This window comes from Lutjanus erythropterus, chromosome 8 (assembly GCF_056507025.1).
Source record: "Lutjanus erythropterus isolate fLutEry1 chromosome 8, fLutEry1.hap2, whole genome shotgun sequence".
Classification (NCBI taxonomy): domain Eukaryota; kingdom Metazoa; phylum Chordata; class Actinopteri; order Lutjaniformes; family Lutjanidae; genus Lutjanus; species Lutjanus erythropterus.
The window spans coordinates 41,919,987-41,942,581 of NC_139324.1; the positions used below are offsets into that span (position 1 = coordinate 41,919,987).

The 22,595-nt window shown below is 41.9% G+C and overlaps 1 protein-coding gene across 1 annotated transcript in view; it reads left to right on the forward strand.

Moving 5' to 3' along the window:
- pth2ra (parathyroid hormone 2 receptor a) overlaps positions 1 to 22,595 on the forward strand; it is a 105,690-nt gene that overhangs the window by 66,037 nt on the left and 17,058 nt on the right. Inside the window, exon 10 of the mRNA XM_084724196.1 lies at positions 1,241 to 1,335. Coding sequence (XP_084580322.1) covers positions 1,241 to 1,335 — 95 coding nt within the window. The remainder of the gene's footprint in view (positions 1 to 1,240; positions 1,336 to 22,595) is intronic.

Here is a 22,595-nt window from a genome sequence, read left to right on the forward strand (position 1 = left end):
CAGTGAGGCCTGAAGTGTGTCTGAAAGAACATTATATACATATATATTACGGTGGCCGACAAGTGCAAACGCGCTGCATATACAGACAGGCGCTGCAAATACAGAAACGCGCTGCATATAAGAAAACAGATGCAAAAGGAAAACGCTGCAAATACAGAAACGCGCTGCATATAAGAAAACAAATGCAAAACGAAAACGCTGCATATACAGTCACACAATGGAAGTGCTCCAGGCCTCTAGGGGCAGTGCTGAGCTTTCCCCCGAGAGACAGACAACGGACGAATCAACCTGCGGAGGAGAGGAATAGGCCTACGTGAGAAGTAGAAAGTTATTGGTGAGAGGAAAATTGGAGGCGGGAGATTTTCCTTAATAGAAATGGGTACAAATCTCATTAGACTTTTGCAAATCAGATGCTCACATCAAGGGAGAAACGGGCACAGCTCCAAAATGAGAAAATCAGTTTATGGCGGCTGAGGTTGTTATTGTGAGCTGCCACAAATTAATGAATGTGTGGGACACACTGATGGATCAGTCATCTTCCACACTGCACACAGTCATTTTAGACAGACGGCAACAGAAAATAAGCACAACACAACAGATAAAACAGATCAGACTGATTAATTGTGGTGGGTAACAGGTTGTTCTTTTAGTTTAAAATATGGCCCAGTGTTCCTCCAGAGTTTTGCTTTCCATAGTCTTTTCAGTTGCTGATCAATCAGGAAGCAGTGAAATGATAATGATTTGTCATATTGCCTACGCGTGTATGACTTGGAACACAGCAGTATGACATTTGAACTTCCCATCCTGAGTTTGATGTGACAGGAACATGGCTGCTGTGATGTTTGACATTGATGTTAAAAATGAGGTAAGATGGTTTAGGGTTTAGGTTATCTGCAAATGTGTATTTATGCTTGCAGTAAGTGGGCAAAGCAACTCTAAACTCTGTAATTAATGTGGTTGCAGAAGAACAGATGCTCCACTTCTGAAACACCGATGTTACGCAGAGCCTTGACATCATATCTATGGGATAATGTAAATATGTAAATATAAAATGCAAAACACGGCCATGACAGTCTTCTTTAATTTGATTAAATAGCAGCAATAATATCTTTTGTGAACACTATACCATTCATGGTATAAAGGTGGAGCCTTAACAATTAAAATGACCCATTATTTTACAGTCCAATAGGACCAAGGAGCACTTAATGAAGACTTTTCCATCTCTGTTCTTCTGTTTCAGCTCAACTTCATCTTGTTTGTGAACATCGTGCGAGTGTTGGCCACCAAAATCCGAGAGACAAACGCGGGGAGATACGACACCAGAAAACAGTACAGGTTTGTACTCAACTGACAGCATCTCCGAGTTTGACGCAAAGTGTGCGCTGCAGAATTGATCTCTCTCTGTGATCAGTCATTTTGACACCTTGAACGAAAGTTTCTGTCTGACACTGGAACAGTAAGTAAGTCAATTATGAATTATTAGTAGGGGAAAGGAAGAGACTGTTGTTTACAGCGAACATTAGCCAAACATGAGTACACTGTGCATTGGGATATTTTCAGTTGTGGAATTAGTGAGATAATGAGTTGCTACAGCAATGGAGGATTATGTGATTTGGTGCAACAGTGTGGCTAACTGATGTGTTTATAGTCATGTTAGTGACATTTTAACAAAAGTTTAATATATATATATATATATATATATATATATATATATATATATATATATATATATATATATATATGTATATATGTATATGTATATACATATATGTGTGTGTGTGTGTGTGTGTGTGTGTGTGAGTGTGACTCACTGTTAGTCAGGACAGATGATAATGATTGGGTGCAGTTACTGGACGCCACAATGGAAGATGAATGTAAGCCAAATGCAACACATTTCATGCAGATGCAGATCTCAGGGTGCCCATAAAAAAGAAAACAGAGAAGACAGGCAGGTGAGGGTAAAAAGCTGCCAAACAATATCTCAAAGACGCGAGTGCAAAGGACTCACAAAGACTGGCACAGATTTTTGATGTTAATTAAATCGAGCAGCTCATAATGATGATAGCTGCAGTAGCTTGCTGGAAATTAAAGCAAAAAGTGAGTGACAATTAATTGGGTTTTATTGTTATAGCTCTGAACATCAGTTGCATCAGTTATGATAATAACTGTACTCACCAATGGGAGAGAGATACTGGAATGAGCAAAACTGCATTTTATTGCTAACACCAATGGTGCACAACTTGCGGCCTGTGGACCAAATCTGGCTCTTGATATGGTGTCACTCAGGAAGCTGCGTATTAACCTGCACACACTAAAAGACCTTCGATGTGCTGTTTGTTCTGTCAACTGAAATGCAGTTGGAGTTATTAAATGCAGAATAATCAATTATTTTTTCCGGGCATCAAGCCAATTTAATCAATATTACTATACTTGTACCAAGTTAGTTTAGTAAGTTTAATAGTTAAATTAATAAATCAGTTTATTTTAATTTAATCAGTTAGTTAATTTGAAAATAAAGAGTTTCAAAGAAAGATAAGTTATGGGTCTTAGGTTTTTCATTTTGTCTGATAAATGTTTTTTTTTTTTTTTTACTAACTGGCCCCTGGCATGGCAAAAGTATTCATGTTTTACACACTCCTGGATTAAGAGGGATTTTTTGGGATTGTTTTGGCCTTAAATGCCTGATTTCACTGCAGCTTTTCTAAAATGAATGTGATGAGCAAAAGAAAAATGCAAAAAAGAAGTTGGGATTTTTTTCATTTATGATTTGTTTGTAATTCATTAAAAATTCAAAGGAGAATGAAACTGCACTCTGCTCTCTCTCAATAGGCAGTTTATTGTGTTTTATTGTCGCAGCTCTGAACATCAGTTCACATATGTTCAAATTTTCCTGTAAACCGTCATCAGCCCATCAACCGGCGGTGGGTAAAATATTCATCCACCTCCTCCGATCTTCAGTTTAGAGATTAGTTACATATGCTGTGTACATTCACTACGTCCAATAAACAAAACAAACTCACACAGCATCGAGAAATTAAATATTTTGACACCTATTTTCCTTTTTAAACAGAGAAAAACAACTGTACACCTTCTGAATTCAAGTTTCTCTCATATATTGAACTAAGACAAGCTTCATTGACTCTTAAACAATCAGCAGATCCGGTTCACAAATATTGCCTCAAAAATCAGCCAAAAAAAGACACCCAGCCCATCATCAATAGGTGATATATTCGTCCAATCACCCAACCCAAGTACTCACCAAAGTCACTGACTTACTGGAATGAGCCTTGTATTATAGCTCAGACAGTCCCTCCAGGATTTCATTGGCTTTTTTGGGATTGTTGTGGCTGATTTCACCACAGGTTGTTTTAAAAATTGTACGTGTTACAGAGTTTTTAGACATTTTTTGCAAGGAAAAATTGCAAACAATAAAAAAAAAAAAAAGTTACTATTTTTTCTATATTTTATTAAAGACGATCAAAGGTAAGTTGTTTCAGGGAGAATAAAACCACATTCTGTTCTAACTGCTCGCAGTAACTCAAGGCTCAGCTTTAGAAAATTGAAAAAACATATGCTTTATTTGTAAATGAAGAATTCGACCTGGGGGGCATTCGACAAAGAAGCAAAGTCTTTTGGAGCTCAGACTCAGCCAAAACAACACAAAATTCTAAAAAGTACACAGAGTATTGATAAATGTCAGTGACAATGAAAAGAAAAACCTTGTGTTCCCTCTTTTGAGTTCTTCTACAAAAGTATAGTGAATAATAAACATTGAGCTGGCTGGGGACTGCTGTGATTGGTGGGACTCGCATTGCAACTTCCTGGAGAGACTGCATACAGCATTGTAAAAGTACTGCAAAAATGAAATAGAATTTAGATATAGTCGTGTCTTTACTTAAGCACATATCACAAACGCATCACTTAATTGGATGATTGTAAAAAGCCAAACCAAATTAGTCCTGATGCATTTTAATCACAAGTCCTCGAGCTGTTTACCACGACAGCTGTGGAAGCAGCAGAGAGGAAGATGAAATCCTGCAGTTACCTGCATATTTCAAATAAACAAAAATGCTAAAAAATGATTGAAACTGACTGCATCACGCAAAGAGGAGGAGACAGGGAGGGAGATCACTGATTGACCTCCTGTTCCTCGGAGTGATTGCTTTCTTTGACGGCCCTGACAGCCATGGATAGAACCTGTAGAGTGCTTGTGATTTTCTTCTGTTTTGTGTGATTAAAAATTGTGCAGCATTGTGGCCTGTTTGAAATTATATTTGATTAGAATATATTAGAATTAGAATGAACTTTCGACATTTATTATGCAGATAATACATTAAAATTCACATGCATGTGAGAGTTTAGAGCTGCCACAGAGTATCAGTGCCACAGCTGCGGGGCTGATCTCTCTAAAGCTAATAGCCTGCTGAGGAATGCTGCAGCTGTTCAGTGACTGGAGGCAAATATGTTGAATGGTTGCATACAGTACAATTTAGTTTCCTTTCAGGTTGTTCAGAGGTCATCATATGCACTTTGGTTGCTATGGTATTCAAAATTGCTCCAATAAAGAGGATATCCACCATCTTCCTGCAATTTTCTTTGCTGTTATTGTCATTTCCCTGGACTCTACTCAGGATGTACTGTACATTCCCAGCAGTTTGAATAGATGCAGTCCATGTCAAACCATTAAGGGAGTCCAGTTCTTTTTGTTGACAAACTGCAAACAGGAGGACTGTCTGAGCTTTAGCTGTGTTTGTTTGATGGATGTGTTTCACTTTCATGGAAATTTGTTTGAACATGAGAGAAATGCGCTGTACGCTGATGCGTGTAAAGCTAGGATGGGAACAATCATTAAGTGTTCATAAAACATCTTGTTTGAATGGATCAATGTGCAAATCTGTGTGTTTAACGGATAGTTTGCATGTGAAGTGTGGTTCAATAGCCAGTGTGTTACCTACAGTCCAAACACCCTCAGTTGGAAGAAACAGAGAGGAGTCGCCACTTAAGAACAACCTACCTAAAAAAAAAATTAATGCATCTTTTCTGTAATTGTGCACAATAATATAATATAATAATATTTCCACTGCTTTCCCCTGCCATCAGACAGCTTTTTCCACTGAGAAGCTGCAACAGGAAACTCACTGCACAATTAATTAAAAAACAAATTGCAAACTTGATTCATACATCTGAATCAGAAAAGGTTTTATTGGCAAGCAGGTTTTCACTCACAAATGTGATAGCAGAGATGATATGCACCAACAGCAAAATTCCTCGGAAAGTACTGTGAGTCACCCACTACTTTTTCCCTACACCTTCACATCACGCTACATTTACACATTGACTTATTTGCTTCAGAACAATCCCAGTTGCTATATCAGTCACACTTATACAACGTAAAGCCAGTGGAGGGAAGTGGTGGACTAAAGACTAGAGAAGCAAGCCTGGGACCAGAAGGTTGGTCAATCCCCCAGCCGGCAGGATAAGTCTGGGTGGGAAAAGTGCCCTTGAGTAAAGCCCTAAAACCCCAACTGCTCCAGTGGTGCTGCTCAGTGTCCAGCTGGTTGTACTGGGCAGCTTCCAGGTGTCACTGGCAAACTGTGTGAATGTGACCAGGATGTAACTGCAAAAGAGAGAATCGGTCTCTGGGAATTCTCCCTGGATAAATAAAGCTTAAAAAAAACACTATTATATCAACATTAACACATACAACTCAGTCAGGGCTTTCTTATATCTCTTCCTCATGCACAGCACTCCGCTGTCAGACCTTGTTACTATGTGGAAAATTGATTCTTCGGGGGCTCGCTCAGTGAACGGAGTCATCAGTGAGATTTCAGCTCTTTACTGCAGATCTGTGACTTGTTACTGATAGCAGCTCTGACTAAAAAAACATTTTAAAGGACTGTAAAATGAGATCAGCATCCTCTGTGTGTCTGCGTGAATACTAATCAGCTGTTGCAGTAACCACATTCACTGTGTTCATATAGTACGTATAGTGGTACGATAAACAGTTAACATTGTCAAGACAGTTCAACATAATTTATTACAGAGACAGAATGGACTTATTGTGCAGTGGCAGAGGAAACACTGCTTCATTTTGTCTGGTCAAAACCTTTTTGTTTACTTGAGCATCTACAAGTGCAATAAATGGTTTTATTGAAAAAATAAGAATCATGTGAAAGAATTATGATAAATTAATTAATAATTTTACCTCATAGAACACCGATCTACAGCTGCCTTGATCTGTTAGTTTCTTTGTGTTATTATGTGATTTATTGATCCTAAAAGAAATGCATGCATGCACAAACTAAGCCACCCACAGGAGTACTCCCTGACTATAAAAGGCTAACAAACCTACAATAGTGCCTTTATGCCCTCAACAGCATCTACTAAAACATCAACATTATATGGTTTTGCTGCAAATGACTTTGCAACAGCTTGTTCCATGAACAGAACATCCACAAAAGTGAGTAACCACTGTTTTCTCTGTAAATGTGGCGCCTGCCAATGTAGGGCAATCAATTTTTTGGCTGCTGTTCAGTCTGCCAGCCGCACCCACAGTTTTCAAGAATCATCATTCAACAGTAAAACATATAGGAGGCATGGTCCAGAGCGTTCCAACTTCTGATAGTCATGAAGAGACAGTTCCAAAATCTAAGAACTTCTGGACATCCCCATACCATTTTCAAAAAACGGAATTTGCAAGTTATGCAATATGTCCCCAAAACAAAATCAGAATTCATCATTTGATGATCAGGGTTTTTGAGGTAATCGTTTTATTGGACCAGACTCTGACCCAATTAATGACCGTGCAGTTTAATGAAAAACCTTATTTTCCTCCATATTTTGGCATTTGGGATTGGATTAAGAGTTGCCTTTACCTGCGTGCAATTCAATTTGCAGACCAGACCTCAGACACACACACTTGAGTATATATTGTGCAATGGATGTTCTTACCTCCAGGAGATTCCACAAGCCCCTGGAAGTAGATCTGATCTGCAGGTAAAATCAAAATGAAGTGACCGGTGTATTAAAATGCTGCTGTATATCCCGGAAAGTACAGAAATCACAATATTTTATAATATCAGCAATTTTATTTATCCCTCGTTCACTCCAAGGAGGGAATGAAACAGGCCACTCAACAAAAAATTATGATAATGAAATAATGGAGTGCTGATTAAATTTTGGATGATCAACAGTCCGGTTGAGGGGGAGAGAGTGATATTAGCTCATATAACACCAGTTTCCTCTCATAAAAGGCTGTCTGAAGGCAGGGTAAAGCTATGAAATTATTCTCAATATAAAATACACTTAGACAGATTCAGATTTTTTTTAGATGAGCCTTTCTTAAGTGGCTAAAATATGTTTTGTTGCTGAATCTGTCCACAGCAGTACATTGCTTAGCTTCCTACACTGGTAATCCTCTGTTGTATGTCAACTGCCATCTACTGTAGATAACACACTGACTATGGATAAATACCTCAGATGACCCCACTTCAAATAATCCAATCCTTCTAATATTGTGCTCTGGCTATCTGATTGGGTTTAAAAGTACTCTGCAGTGATTGGATTGTTAGGAAATGTTTTCTTATTTGTAAGTGTTCCAAAACTCACAAAGCAGCACACAGTGTTCTGCAGGATTGTGTAGATTCTTCCCAAAACTGCCTGTCAAAGCAATGAAGACACTTCAGCTCAAAATATGTGTCTCCATCAGGAAATAAAGGTGAAGAGTGTAGCTGAAGCGATTCAGACTGAAGTCTTAAAGCTTTAGGTCTGTATTTCCCACAGCGTATGACAGAGTTAGTTTGCAGGTTCCCAGAACACTAAGCTGAAAAAAAAAAAAAAAAAAAAAGATTTTGTGCTTCATTGTTGCAGTCTAGTAGTTACAGAACAAAACATATATTATATAAATATAATACAAATATATTATAAAAAGTTTGAAATATTTCCCGTATTTCTGGCTGTAGAGTAAATGTGAGCCTGGCAACAAAAAAATCATTACCGATCTCAGTATCTACAGTGTTGGAAGCCATTAACCTGGTAACCATAAAACTTATTGTCTGGTTATTCATCTCTCAGTAAAAACTTCTGTTCTGTTTAATGCAAAATATAAATTGTTTGCAAACAACAAAACTTTTTTCAATTTTCTTTTTCATTCATGCATTTGTAGCTTGCCAAGTTGACCCTTTAGTCTATAATCTGTCTGCAGGTTTTTACATTATTGTTCAAAAGTTTGGAATATCCTGCCTCAAAAGCTTGGCTGTTCTACAATAGAAGCTCAATGCAGCAAGGCTTTCTTTGCACAAACTGGTTTGACAAAACCTAAAACCCCAGTCAGGCATAGCGAGTATCACGATGGTGGTTATCATCTCGCTTTTTTAATCCAGGCTTCCTTCCCAAGGTTCTTCGTGCAGTCACATAAAAAGGGCCGTTTGTGTAGAAGAAGAGTCAAATGATGCACCAAAGTGGAGCGACTGCGAGCCGCCCACTTCAGTAAAGATGAACACGTCGTTATAATGGAAGGATAGAAAAAATACATTACAGCAAAAAGCACTGTTTCTGTAGGACGAGAGAGGAATGCTGGCAGGAAATTACTAAGTTACTTAAAGCCTGCTATTTATTTCTACTTTGACAGCTGCACATTAAACAGTTTTTAAACATGATGCTGTCGGTCTGACTCTGTCCTATAATGAAGGATAAGTGGAAATAACTTTAGTTTTCTGCCAAAATCAAAGTAAAGTTTCACAGAAAATATTCTGACTATTCAGTTTTCTAATCAGTGTTTTGAGGTGCAATTTCTGCAGTTTCAAATGGATCAGTCTAAAAAACATTTAAAGTGTCTGAAGCTGCTTCATCATTCATTTATTGTGTGGATGATTTGCTGTGTGAAGGAAATTACTTTCTGCATCACCAAACTGAGGTTCCCATGGCAACAGGATGCAAACAGTTTGTGCTGCTGTAATATGATTTTGTTTGGTGGCATTACGAACGTAGAGCTCAGCAACGTTGTGTATATAACATCTTCCCTCATCTGAGAATCTATTTTGTTCATAAAGAACATCACCAGGAAAAGAAAAATAGAGTTAGAGACCGGTGCTTCTTACAGCTGATTTAATCTGAAACTCTGAATGTAACCTGCTACTGACAAGGTTATGAGTTCAGCATAAGTCACCATGGTGATACTGAAAACTATGGCTTGAACATGTGCATGGAGAAAAACAGCAACTCAAAGGGCAGGAAGAGGCTGAAAACCTCAAAAACCTCAAAATCGGTGCAGTTTTAAACAGGAATAGGTTTCAGTGTCAAGAGCACAAAACTGTCCGTAATGAGCTGAAGGTATTGGGGTTGTCACTTTAACAAAATTTTTCTTTAAACTTCAAAATAGAAATAAATGGTTAGTCCAATGGTTTTCAAACTTTTTGTACCCAAAGCACTCTAAAGGGCAAAAATCTCAAGGCCAGTGTTGCCAGATGTAAATATGTGATATTGGACTGCGACTTTCAAATGATCGTATTTTAACAAAATTTATTGCACGTACAGAAACATGGGAAGGGGCCAGGAAAATATGCCAAATGGCAAAACTTTGCTATGTGCACCCTATTTTATGGAGGCTCCATCATCTGCACAAGACTGAAATTGATTGCAGCTCATCACACAACCGCTCGGACTGTGTCACTGCTTTACCAGTTGCTTGATATGATTGGTTGCTCTAAGACAAGATTATGTTGCAGGTTTATTGAAATGTAAAAATTGTCATCATATTTGAAAAAAAATTATGTATTATAAAGAATGCCTGTAACAAGCTAGCAAGTAGCTTATTAGCCAATCAGTGGCAGAGTTTCTGGATACACAGTCCATCAGTTTCTTTGTAGTCTGAAATGATTGGATTGTTAAAATATTAAAAAGTATGTTCTTCTTATTTGTAAGGGATGTAAGATATTTTACATCCAGGTAACACACACACACACACACACACACACACACACACACACACACACACACACACACACACACACACCTGTACATTTTCTACAACTGCCAGTCAAAGCACTGAAGACACCTCAGCTAAATATATTTGTGTAACCAACAGGAAATAGTCCCTGGAGAAAAAGTCATTTCACAGAACTGTCACTTCTTGATTTAGATGTGCAGATTAGCTGAAGGGATCCACACTGGAGTCAGCAAAGCAAATGTTAAAAATATTATATGCTGTGCTGGTTGCCCTGACACTAAGCCTAAACAATAAACTGAAAAAGTTTTTGTGCTTCAGTGTTGCAGTCTAGTAGCTACCAAAGAAGAAAATTAATATTCCCTAAAGGACAAGTTTGAAATATTTTTCTGTGCTTAAGTATGCAAACCAAAATGGCTCAGTCTGTGGGAGAGCTTGTGTGAGCAGATGGCAACAAACAATCATTACTGATCTCAGTATCTAGAGTGTAGAAAGCCATTAGCCCGGTAACTTCCTAACTTAAACTGCTACTTTCATTTTGTAAAGCTGACCAAGTTCATGCTTTTATTAATTATACCATGGCATGTTGTGACAGGTTTGTCTCAATGAACATCAACAATAAATACCAATTCCTCATCAAGAATTACACACAACTTAAAAAGCTTAATTCAGCACAGTCAAATGGCTGAAAGAACTACTCTACATGTTTGAATCATCTTTCATGCTCTTAGGTTACAGAAACACCTCTTTACAAATACTCTAGATGATATTTTGCAAAAAAGAATGTATTACACATGTAGAACAAAAACGCTTCCTTTCAAATGTCAGGGCTGAAAGAGAAAAAGATCCCTCTGAGCAGCAGTTAAAGATGAATATACTGTAAGAAATCACCAGTCAATGGTGGAAGGAATCAGAAGCACTAAAGCATCATATTTACAGATTTACAAAGGTTCCTGATTCAGTGTCAGGTGCATGATAATGCCTATAATGAGCTGTAATCATCAGGTATGTTGTTTTAGCAAAGCTTTTCTTAAAACTTTGAAATAGAAATTTAGTTTAGGGCAGCAGTTCTACATCTTTACCAGGTCCAGACTAAGAACTCATAAAAAACCGAGGAAGGAGTGGAGACCTTGCCCAGAGGAAGCCTGGGGCCCCCATCTGGAGCCAGGCCTGGGAGGGGGACCGTCAGCAAGCCATGGAGGCTGGCTGGGTACAGCCTGAAAAAACTGATGTGGCTACTACTCCTCCATACTGTGGACCTACCAACTGCGGAAGAACTGCTGGGTCGAGTAAGCTGCCTGATAGGTGGCAATGAAGGTAGAGGATCCCGATGGATCGGACCCGGGCAGCAGAGGCCAGCTCAGGTGGAGAAGGAGCTGTAGGATGTGGAGAAGGTGGAGCGCTATCAGGTTGATCTGGTGGTGCTTATATTTATTTACAGCCTCTGTTCTTGAACCTCACCTCTCAATAAGGGTCGGATTCTTTTCTTCTCCAGAGCTGGAGCATGAGATGGGCTGGTGAATCGGAGCAGCAGGAGTGGCATTGCATTTGCTTTAACACAGTTGTGACAAAAAGAGAGCTTAGCCAGAAGACAAACCTCTCAATCTACTCCCATCTACGGTCATGAAGGGTGGGTCACAACTGAAAGAACAAGATCGAGGATACAAGCACCTGAAATGGGTTTTCTCGGGAAGGTGACTGAATCGAGAAGCTTAGTCATCTGTGAGGGAGTCTGAGTAAAGCTGCTGCAAGTGGAGGTGGTTCAGGCATCTCGTAACGATGCCACCTGGTCGGCTCCCTAGTGAGGTGTTCCTGGCACATCCAGCTGGGAGGAAGCCACGGGGCAGACTGAGGACTAGGTGGAGGGATTATATCTCCACCCTGACCTGAGAACGCTTCGGGATCCCCCAGCCAGAGCTGGTTAATGTAGCCGGGGAAAGGGATATCTGGGATCCCCTGCTGGAACTGTTATTTCCATGACCCGACTTCGGCTAAGCGGTTGAAGATGGCTGGATGGACTTAAACAATAAAGTATAGAAGTAGGACTATTTATCTTTTAAACTAACATTTTAAACAAATATAAGAAACTATTAATTAAAGTAGACATGAGAAATGTGAATTACTGCTAAAAAAACGTGTGTACATGTGTGTGCACTAACATACGTCATGCCACCCCTACGTAAGTCCCACATGTGCCGTGTCAGTTAAAAAGTCTGTAAACATCCTCATTCAGATGCTATTAAAGATATTGCAACAATTTGAATCAAATTCCAAGAAAGTTGCACACGACCTGCCATGTAAAAGACAAAGAGAACGACACATGCATTGGCTCAGAAACAGATACAGTCGGCTCTCTGACTGAATGAAGACAGAGATGTGTGTGTACGCCCAGTAACCTTGCAGTAATAACAGGAATAGCAAAAATGCAACATTACGCCACCATTACATTTTTCCTCCTTGAGGACTCCACTTTGGAGAAAAGCCTGTACTTTTCTTTCTATGTAAGAATCTACTAGAGATACTTTCTTTCTGCTAGAAATAATATGGACTTCTTACAACAAGGTTTGTGGATTATCCATCCAGATATTTTGCATGTGAGAGTTTTGGAGACCACAGAGATGTCTGCCTTTGCACCAATATATTGGAAGTAAATGGCACAAATGTTATGCCCAGCTCGTTGGAGAGCGTAACAAAGAAGGGAGGTCCACACAATAACAGCTTTTAAACAAATAATTTATTTATTGAAAATAAAGCAACATAAAGAACCCAATGACTAAGTAGGAGAATCAGTGGTGTAATGAAGGTGCTGTGAATGTGTGTGCTAACATAAGCTATGTGTGAAAGGAAACCAAGCCTAAGCTAAACAATGTCAAACCAAACAGAACCAGAACCAGCCTTCCAGGAGGGAGAGAGAGAGAGTCATCTTGGATTCTCCCAAACTTTTAAAGGCCATGCTCAGGTGAAAGCAATCCTCAACGAGGAGGAAGGGGCGAGCAACCAGGGAGGGAACCTGCAAGAGAAAGTAGAGGCAGGAACAGGAACTGACCTGAGGCCTGTGGCCGTCACACAAGTCATGTGGTGCTCAAAGCATGAAAAATTCAAAACCAGTCTCTTTCAAAAACGTCATGAACCAGTTACTCAAAATAATTCACAGACCTTGTTGTGAGCAGTTGTGTGTAAGGATGGCTCTGGATTCTGTGGAATGAAAGTAGTTCCTAAATGCTCACGACTAGGTCTTTGGATTACTTTGAGCAAGCTGGTCATGATTTCTGGAAGGAGATACTGGTTTTATATTAAACCTAAAGTGAAACCATTGTTTTTCTTACAAAGATGCACAGGTGTGTTGGTGTATATGCTTGTGTAGCATTTCTCAGTGGGGATGGTACCACTCCTCAGGGGGCGTTCAGGGCTTGTCAGGGGGCACTGGAAGCAATTTTTTTTTAAGGGAGCATGAAAAGGGTTCTAAAACTGTTTTGTCCAGCCATCATGAATCTTCAAACCAAGACCAGGCTGATTCTTTCCCAACAGTAAATCTTGTTGAGCAGGGACTTCTTCACATACAGTCCAACTGCTTCAGTTGCTTGAATTCAATGTCCTCCACTGCACAACCTCTCTAACTAACTTATCTGCAAGCTGCGGTGAAAAAAAAAACATTCAAAGCTTTAGCATTTAGCTATTTTTTTTTTCAAAGGTAAAGATCAATAGCCCTAGAATATTGGATCGCATACACGTGTGGCCTTTTTCCTTGGTAGGCTGCTCTTGTTTTACTGCTTCCTGTTTAGCATTTCTGATCAGCTGCTCTTTGTTCATCAGAAATGAGGCCTAATTAATGTCTGAATGTCAACTTTCTAACTGTTGCATTTGTTTAAAGCTCATTCCATTCATATTGCTTTTTTATTCTGATAATAATTGTAGCCATCTACAGTTCTACAGCACAGACACACAGATCCAGCTCACAGTCAGTGTACTTTTATTTTTGACAACTGTTCCAAATACTTAAACACAAATCAGCAGTTCTTCAACATGTGCCTCTGGCTGCCTGCATCCTTCAGCACATGTTGCTCTATCTGTTCAGTTCAGCAAACAAAAGTCTCAGGTAGAGCTCCTCCTCGTCTCATGAGCGGTAGTTATCTGAGGGCCACACCGCTGCATACAAAGAGGAGAGCAAGATCAGAAAACCAGCACCAGCTGTGCCAATTAACTCACCTGACACTGCTCTCATGAGCCGCCACCCCCTGCAGCTGACTGCTTATCACACCTCCCTCCACACTGATATTCTAGCTGTTAAATCTGTTATTTGATATGCCTTTTCAATGATAAAATAGAGAATAATAATCAACATTAATATTCACTCTGTATTTTGTTTGCTGGGGCAGTGAGGGATAATAGAGTCGGGGGCGCTGGACCAAAGCGGTTAAAAACCACTGTGCTAATGGTTATATTAAAAGAGTGCAGAGGGCAGAGATACTTGTTTTAAAGTGTTGTGTTTGTGCTTTTATTTGTTGTTCTGTTTTATAATATTTTATTTTCAATGATATTTAGTGGAAATATACTGCTTCAGTGTGATATTATCACAACCCTTCATTTCAAAACTTTATATTTTAATTGTTTAGTGTTTAATCTGACAGAACTGTCTGACACACCAATATTCTTCTTCTCATATACTGATCATCTAAAGCAGCTGGGCTCTGAGTGTGTGTGAGTGTATGTGTGTGGACGTGTCTTCCTCATGCTGTGGGGACATACATCTCTTTACACTCTCACACTGGGGGACCTGCCGTCCTTATGGGGACAAAATGCACGTCCCCATAGTATATATAATTAAATTTTAGGAAGAAGACTTGGGTTAGGGTTAGAGTAAGGTTAGGTTTAGGTTAAAGAGATAGTTTACCCAAAAGGCTGAAGGTTAGGTTTAGTTTTTTTAGTCCACAAAACACTGCTGGAGTTTCACAGGAAAACAGCGTTGCAGAATCTTCCAAAGTGAATGATGACAGTTTTCAAACACAAAAAAAAATTAAAGCTGCAAGCAGCTGTGACCGGGCCCGAGCACCGCCGCGCCACTCGGGGGGGCCGGCAACCGCCGCCCGCCGGCCGGACCCGCCCCGGAGCAAAGAGGCCACGCGTCGCCGCGACCGTCTGACGTCGTCCCGAAGCCACGGTCCGCCCCGAAAACCAAACGGCTCTCGACACCCACTCGCCCCCGTGCCGATGCAGGGACGGGTGAAGACCTCAAGTGCGCACAAATGACCCACAAAATGTCTCCGTACCGCTCCCGTGGTGTGATTTAAGTGTCTGTAAGAGGTGACAGTAAAACGTAACCCAAAAAGACACCATTTACACCGTGTTTTCAGCCTCATTGTCAACTGTAGCCTCTGAGACTGGAAATACATGCACACAGCTGTACTGGAGATCTTCATCCCTCCTCACATCAGCACAGGAATGAGTAGATATTGAGTGAAATTTCATTCTTAGGTGAACTACTTTTGAAAGGAATTCACTGTCATTTCCTGCTCCCAGTATTATGTAGATGTGTTCAGGGCATGCCTATTATCACACGTTAAGTTTGATGCAGATTAGACAATTTACACTAAATTTATAGCAATTTCCTGTTTCATGGCGAAACGCCAAAATTCGCCGCCACGCTACAGCCACAGCATTTGACACTGACCAAATCTTTTAATAAGTTTTAATCACACACTTGTGTAGTTGCTCCATGCCAGTTTTGAAGACAGTTGAATCATTTTTGTAGGAGGAATTAGTTAAAATAGGTCATGTGGAAAACGCCAAAATTGAGCACCAAATTCAAAATTGCCGACTTCCTGTTGACTTTAGCCTATGGGTCCAAGAGACTTTTTTGTTCATCTTTCTGTGATACATATGTGTACAAATTTTCGTGCACGTCGGCGAAACTCACTATTTGCGGCGCCGCACGTCAAAGGGCGTGGTCGAGCCATTTGGCCACACCCATGGACAAAACTCATATCACATGTTCAGGTGGGGACTGTTAATGATCATGAAAAGTTTCAGGCAGTTTTGACCAAGTACAGGGAGGCTAAAGCCACTTCCTGTGTTTTTTGCGAAACGCGTTAATGGGCGTGGCCACGCCATCTGGCCACAGACATGGACGAAACTCATACCATATGTTCAGACCGGGACTCTAAATAAGCATGTCAAGTTTCAGGCAGATCAGAGCACGTACAGTCCAGTTATAGCAACTTCCTGTGTGTTGGCGAAACATGGACCTTCGCCACGCCGCCAGGGACACGCCGTTTCACGAGACGTCCTGATCTTCATGATGTAGCATCATCATGGTCTTAAGGCTTTTCAGACCAGATTGGAGTTTGATATGGTCAACGTGCTGGGATCAGGACCTCAAACTGTAAAACATGTCATTTCCTGTCGCCAACAGGGGGCGCTATGAGAATTATGGAATATTTTCATATAGGTGTGTTCAGGGCTGGACTATTATCAGACATGTCAAGTGTGGTGCAAATTGAACTATTTATACAGAAGTTATAGCAAAAAATTAAAAAATTGCATTTATGGCGAAACGCCAACATTCGCCGCCCCACTATGGCCACGCCCTTCAATTTGAGGAATATCTTTCAGTAACTTTGGATGACAGTGTAGTGCAGAAGGTAGCCAGCGAATTTGACGCCGTTCTGATTCTTCCTCTAGGAGGAGTTCGTTAAAATGCGAGACAAGTGAAACGCCAAAATGACCAGGAAATTCAAAATGGCCGACTTCCTGTCGGGTTTAGCCTATGGGTCCAAGAGACTTTTTTGTGCGTCTGGGTGTGATACACATGTGTACCAAGTTTCGTGCACGTCGGTCAAACGTGGCGGGGGGGCTGCTGTTTAAAGGGCGTGGTCAAGCCGTTTGGCCACGCCCATCGACGAAATCAATATCATATGTTCAGGCCGGGACCTGTCACACACATGTGAAATTTCATGCTGATGTGAACTTGTCCACAAAAGTTATTGCTAAATATGTCGTTTTTTCGGGCCGCGGTCCTTCGCCGCTCTCTAGCGTCGACACCCTTTGCCGGACCGCCACGCCCTTCAAAATGTAGCATTACCCACTTGTTAAGGTCATCTTCACCAAATTTGAGCTAAAAATAATGAATGCATTTGGAGCAGCATGTCAAAACCCGGAAAAAGTCATTTCCTGCCACCACCAGGGGGCGCTATGACAGTTATGGAATATTTTCATATATTTGCATTCAGGCCCATACACTGATCATACACATGAAGTTTGGTGCAGATCTGACCATGTACCTCAAAATTATAGCCATTTCCTGTTTCATGGCGAGACATCAAAATTCGCCGCCACCTGGCGCGCAGGCCCTTTATCAAAAACGTAAACCTTCAATAACTTTTGATCACAATGTTGTCTAGATGGTACACAGCGATTTTGAAGCCGATACGACGAATCGTGTGGGACGAGTTCGTTCAAATACGACACGTGCGAAACGCCAAAATCGGCCGCGCCGTCCAAAATGGCCGACTTCCTGTAGGGTTTAGCCCATGGCTCCAAGAGGATTTTTTGTGCGTCCCGGTGTGTTCTATCTGCGTACCAAGTTTCGTGCACGTCGGACAAACATGCCGTCGGGGCTCGTCTATAGATGGCGCTATTGAGCCAATTCGCCGCGCCCATTTTCGAGACCCTTAAAATACGTAATTTTTCGCCGGGACTGACGCGCCCGCCAAATTTGGCGGCCCTACCTATATGGCAAGTCCCCCAAAAATGCGATTAAAGATTGTGAACGAGAATAATAATAATAACTAGAACTGCAAGCAGTTATGAACGGGGGCCAAGCCTCCCCGCGCGACCCGGTCCCAGCGGCCCTCGGAACCCGCCGACGCGGGCCCCGAGGGACGCGGGGCTCGGGGCGATCGCGGGGACGCGCGCCGTCGTCCAAGCTGCGGTATTCATGACCAATCATTAGGTAACTTTGCGGTCGGCCTCAGGAGGGAAGCCGCATCATGCACAGCGAATTTGACGACTCTGAGCAACTTTTGGGAAACCTGATGTTTTTGGGTTTGTAGCGCCCCCTATTGGCCGATCTGCACCAAATTTGGCACAGCGTCTGTGGATGACCTCTGGAACGAGCGTGTTAAGTTTGAAGTCAAAAGACTTAAGTTTGACCTAAATATGACACAACATGCGTTTTTTGAGCTAGCCAAAAAATCGTTCGGTTATAATTAGCGCATTTTTTGGCGTGCAACAATTCTTTTGATAACTTTTCGTCAGACACGTCTTGACATCGTATGTGCAAAGTTTGGCGCAGATGGCGCTTAAACTGTAGGAGGAGTTCAAAAAAGTAGGTTTCGGACATGTGGTGACTTAGCGACGGGAATTTTCGGCAAAAGTGGGCGTGACCTACGTCAGAAAATCCAGCGGTTTTCAGGGAACACGGCAATATAAGATTTCACAATGTCTCATTAAAATGTGGAAGTTATAGGCAAAAATGGAGGGAACCCACATCATGCATAGCGAATTTAGTACAAATCTGAGCAACTTGATGTTTTTGGGTTTGTAGCGCCCCCTATTGGCCGATCCGCACCAAATTTGGCACAGAGGCTGTGGATGACCTCTGGAACCACCGTGTTAAGTTTGAAGTCGAAAGACTGTAGTTTGACCGAAATATGACACAACATGTGTTTTTTAAGCTAGCCAAGAAATCGTTCGGTTATTATTAGCAAATTTTTTGTCGTGCAACAATTCTTTTGATAACTTTAGATCGGACACATCTAGACATCGTATGTGCAAAGTTTGGCGCAGATGGCGCTTAAACTGTAGGAGGAGTTCGAAAAAGTAGGTTTCGGACACGCGGCGACTTAGCGACGGGAATTTTCGGCGAAAGTGGGCGTGGCCTACGTCAGAAAATCCAGCGCTATTCAGGGAATACAGCAATATAAAATTTTTCAACGTGTCATTTAAAATGTGGAAGTCATGGGCAAAAATGCGTTATAGCGCCCCCTAGCGGAGCACACGGACGATTTTCGGTAGGCAGGATCTGAGTCCTATTCTACATGTACCCATAAAATTTCAAAGCCCTAAGTGTTATACTTTGGCAGAAATTAATTTTTTTTGTTTATCTTGTAATAAGCCCCGCCCACATTGACCTGTCATGACCCCCTTGAAGATATCGCCTCAGGACCGGCCCTACATCGTACGGACCAAATTTCGTAAAAATCGGTGCAGCCATTCTAGAGATATAAACTTCCCATATCTCTAGCGCCCCCTAAGGGCCAACATTCGCCAAATTCAGCTCATAGGCTCCCAGTCTCATGCCAACCAAGGATCTCTGATTTGGTGTCGATAGCATTTACTTTGACCGAGATATGCAACATTTTCCATTTTTACGGCTAGCTACGGAAATTTGTTCGTTAATAATTCGCGGAATTTTCAACCCAAAAAAAATCTTTTGATAACTTTAGCTCATGAGCAGTAGAAGAGTGTCCGTGCCAATTTTCGTGCAGATCGGACAAAATCCCTAGGAGGAGTTCGAAAAAGCAGGTTTGCCAGTTTTCGCGATTTTGCGAAAAAATTATTTAGGCGGAAGTGGGCGTGGCCAATTACAAAGTGACTCAGCTCCATTCAAGGAATATGGGGATATAAGGTTTTTGAATGTGCGACATACGGTGTGGGAGTTATATGCCAAAACGCGTTGTCCTTGGTTATAGCGCCCCCTACAGACGTACATGTGCAGTTTTTTGCGTCTGAGGTACGTGCTGGGGTGTGGGCCAGCCCTCAAATTTGCATCGTTCAAACTTGCACGGTTTAGCCTGCAGCATGACTTTTATTGGCGGAAGAATAAAAATAGAGAATAATAATAATAAGGAGTATAATAAAAATCAGAACAATTACAATAGGGTTCCCAGCACCGCTGGTACTGGGAAACGCGTATGCTTGCATCCGCGTTCCCCAGTCCCCGCGGGCTTGGCCCCCTAATAATTAAAGCTGCAAGCAGCTGTGACCGGGCCCGAGCACCCCCGCGCCACTCGGGGGGGCCGGCCACCGCCTCCCGATGGCCGGACCCGCCCCGGAGCGGAGAGGCCAGGCGTCGCCGCGACCGTCCGACGTCGCCCCGAAGCCACGGTCCACCTCGAAAACCAAACGGCTCTCGACACCCACTCACCCCCGTGCCGATGCGAGGACGGGTGAAGACCTCAAGTGCGCACAAATAACCCACAAAATGTCTCCGTACCGCTCCTGCGGTGTGAGTTAAGTGTCTGTAAGAGGTGACAGTAAAATGTAACCCAAAAAGACAGCATTTACACCGTGTTTTCAGCCTCATTGTCAACTGTAGCCTCTGAGACTGGAAATGCATGCACACAAGTGTACTGGAGATCTTCATCCCTCCTCACATCAGCACAGGAATGAGTGGATATTGAGTGCAATTTCATTCTTAGGTGAACTACTTTTGAAAGGAATTCACTGTCATTTCCTGCTCCCAGTATTATGTAGATGTGTTCAGGGCATGCCTATTATCACACATGTTAAGTTTGATGCAGATTAGACAATTTACACTAAACTTATAGCAATTTCCTGTTTCATGGCGAAACACCAAAATTCGCCGCCACGCTGCAGCCACAGCATTTAACACTGACCAAATGTTTTAATAAGTTTTAATCACACACTTGTGTAGTTGCTCCATGCCAGTTTTGAAGACAGTTGAATCATTTTTGTAAGAGGAATTAGTTAAAATAGGTCATGTGAAAAACGCCAAAATTGAGCACGAAATTCAAAATTGCCGACTTCCTGTTGACTTAAGCCTATGGGTCCAAGAGACTTTTTTGTTTATCTCCCTGTGTTACATATGTGTACCAATTTTCGTAAACATCGGCGAAACTCACTATTTGCGGCGCCGCACGTCAAAGGGCGTGGTCAAGCCATTTGGCCACGCCCATGGACAAAACTCATACCACATGTTCAGACTGGGACTGTTAATGAACATGTAAAATTTCAGGCAGTTTTGACCAAGTACAGGGAGGCTAAAGCCACTTCCTGTGTTTTGGCGAAACGTGTTAATGGGCGTGGCCAAGCCATGTGGCCACGGACATGGATGAAACTCATACCATATGTTCAGACTGGGACTGTTAATAAACATGTCAAGTTTCAGGCAGATCTGACCATGTACAGTCCAGTTATAGCAACTTCCTGTGTGTTGGCGAAACATGGACCTTCGCCATGCCGCCAGGGCCACGCCGTTTCATGAGACGCCCTGATCTTCATGATATAGCATCATCATGGTCTTAAGGCTTTTCAGACCAGATTGCAGAGTGATATGGTCAACGGGCTGGGAGCAGGACCTCAAACTGTAAAACATGTCATTTCCTGTCGCCAACAGGGGGCGCTATGAGAATTATGGAATATTTTCATATAGGTGTGTTCAGGGCCAGACTATTATCAGACATGTGAAGTTTGGTGCAAATTGGACCATTTATACAGAAGTTATTGCAAAAAATTAAAAAATTGAATTTATGGCGAAACGCCAACATTCGCCGCCCCACTATGGCCACGCCCTTCAACTTGAGGAATATCTTTCAGTAAGTTTGGATGACAGTGTAGTGCAGAAGGTAGCCAGCGAATTTGACACTGTTCTGACTCTTCCTGTAAGAGGAGTTTGTTAAAATGCGCGACAAGTGAAACGCCAAACTTAACAGGAAATGCAAAATGGCGGACTTCCTGTGGGGTTTGGCCTATGGGTCCAAGAGACTTTTTTGTGCGTCTGGGTGTGATACACGTGTGTACCAAGTTTCGTGCACGTCGGTCAAACGTGGCGGGGGGGCTGCTGTTTAAAGGGCGTGGTCAAGCCGTTTGGCCACGCCCATCGACGAAATTAATAACATACGTTCAGACCGGGACCTGTCATGCACACGTGAAATTTCATGCTGATACAAACTTGCACACAAAAGGTATTGATGAATATGTCGTTTTTTCGGACCGCGGTCCTTCGCCGCTCTCTAGCGTCGACACCCTTCGCCGGACCGCCACGCCCTTCAAAATGTAGCATTACCCACTTGTTAAGGTCATCTTCACCAAATTTGAGCTAAAAATAATGAATGCATTTGGAGCAACATGTCAAAACCCGGAAAAAGTCATTTTCTGCCACCACCAGGGGGCGCTATGACAATTATGGAATATTTTCATATATTTGTATTCAGGCCCATACACTGATCATACACATGAAGTTTGGTGCAGATCTGACCATGTACCCCAAAATTATAGCCATTTCCTGTTTCATGGCGAGACATCAAAATTCGCCGCCACCTGGCGCGCAGGCCCTTTATCAAAAACGTAAACCTTCAATAACTTTTGATCACAATGTTGTCTAGATGGTACACAGGGATTTTGAAGTCGATACGACGAATCGTGTGGGACGAGTTCGTTCAAATACGACACGTGCGAAACGCCAAAATCGGCCGCGCCGTCCAAAATGGCCGACTTCCTGTAGGGTTTAGCCCATGGCTCCAAGAGGATTTTTTGTGCGTCCCAATGTGTTCTATCTGCGTTCCAAGTTTCGTGCACGTCGGACAAACATGCCGTCGGGGCTCGCCTGTAGATGGCGCTATTGAGCCAATTCGCCGCGCCCATTTTCGAGACCCTTAAAATACGTAATTTTTCGCCGGGACTGACGCGCCCG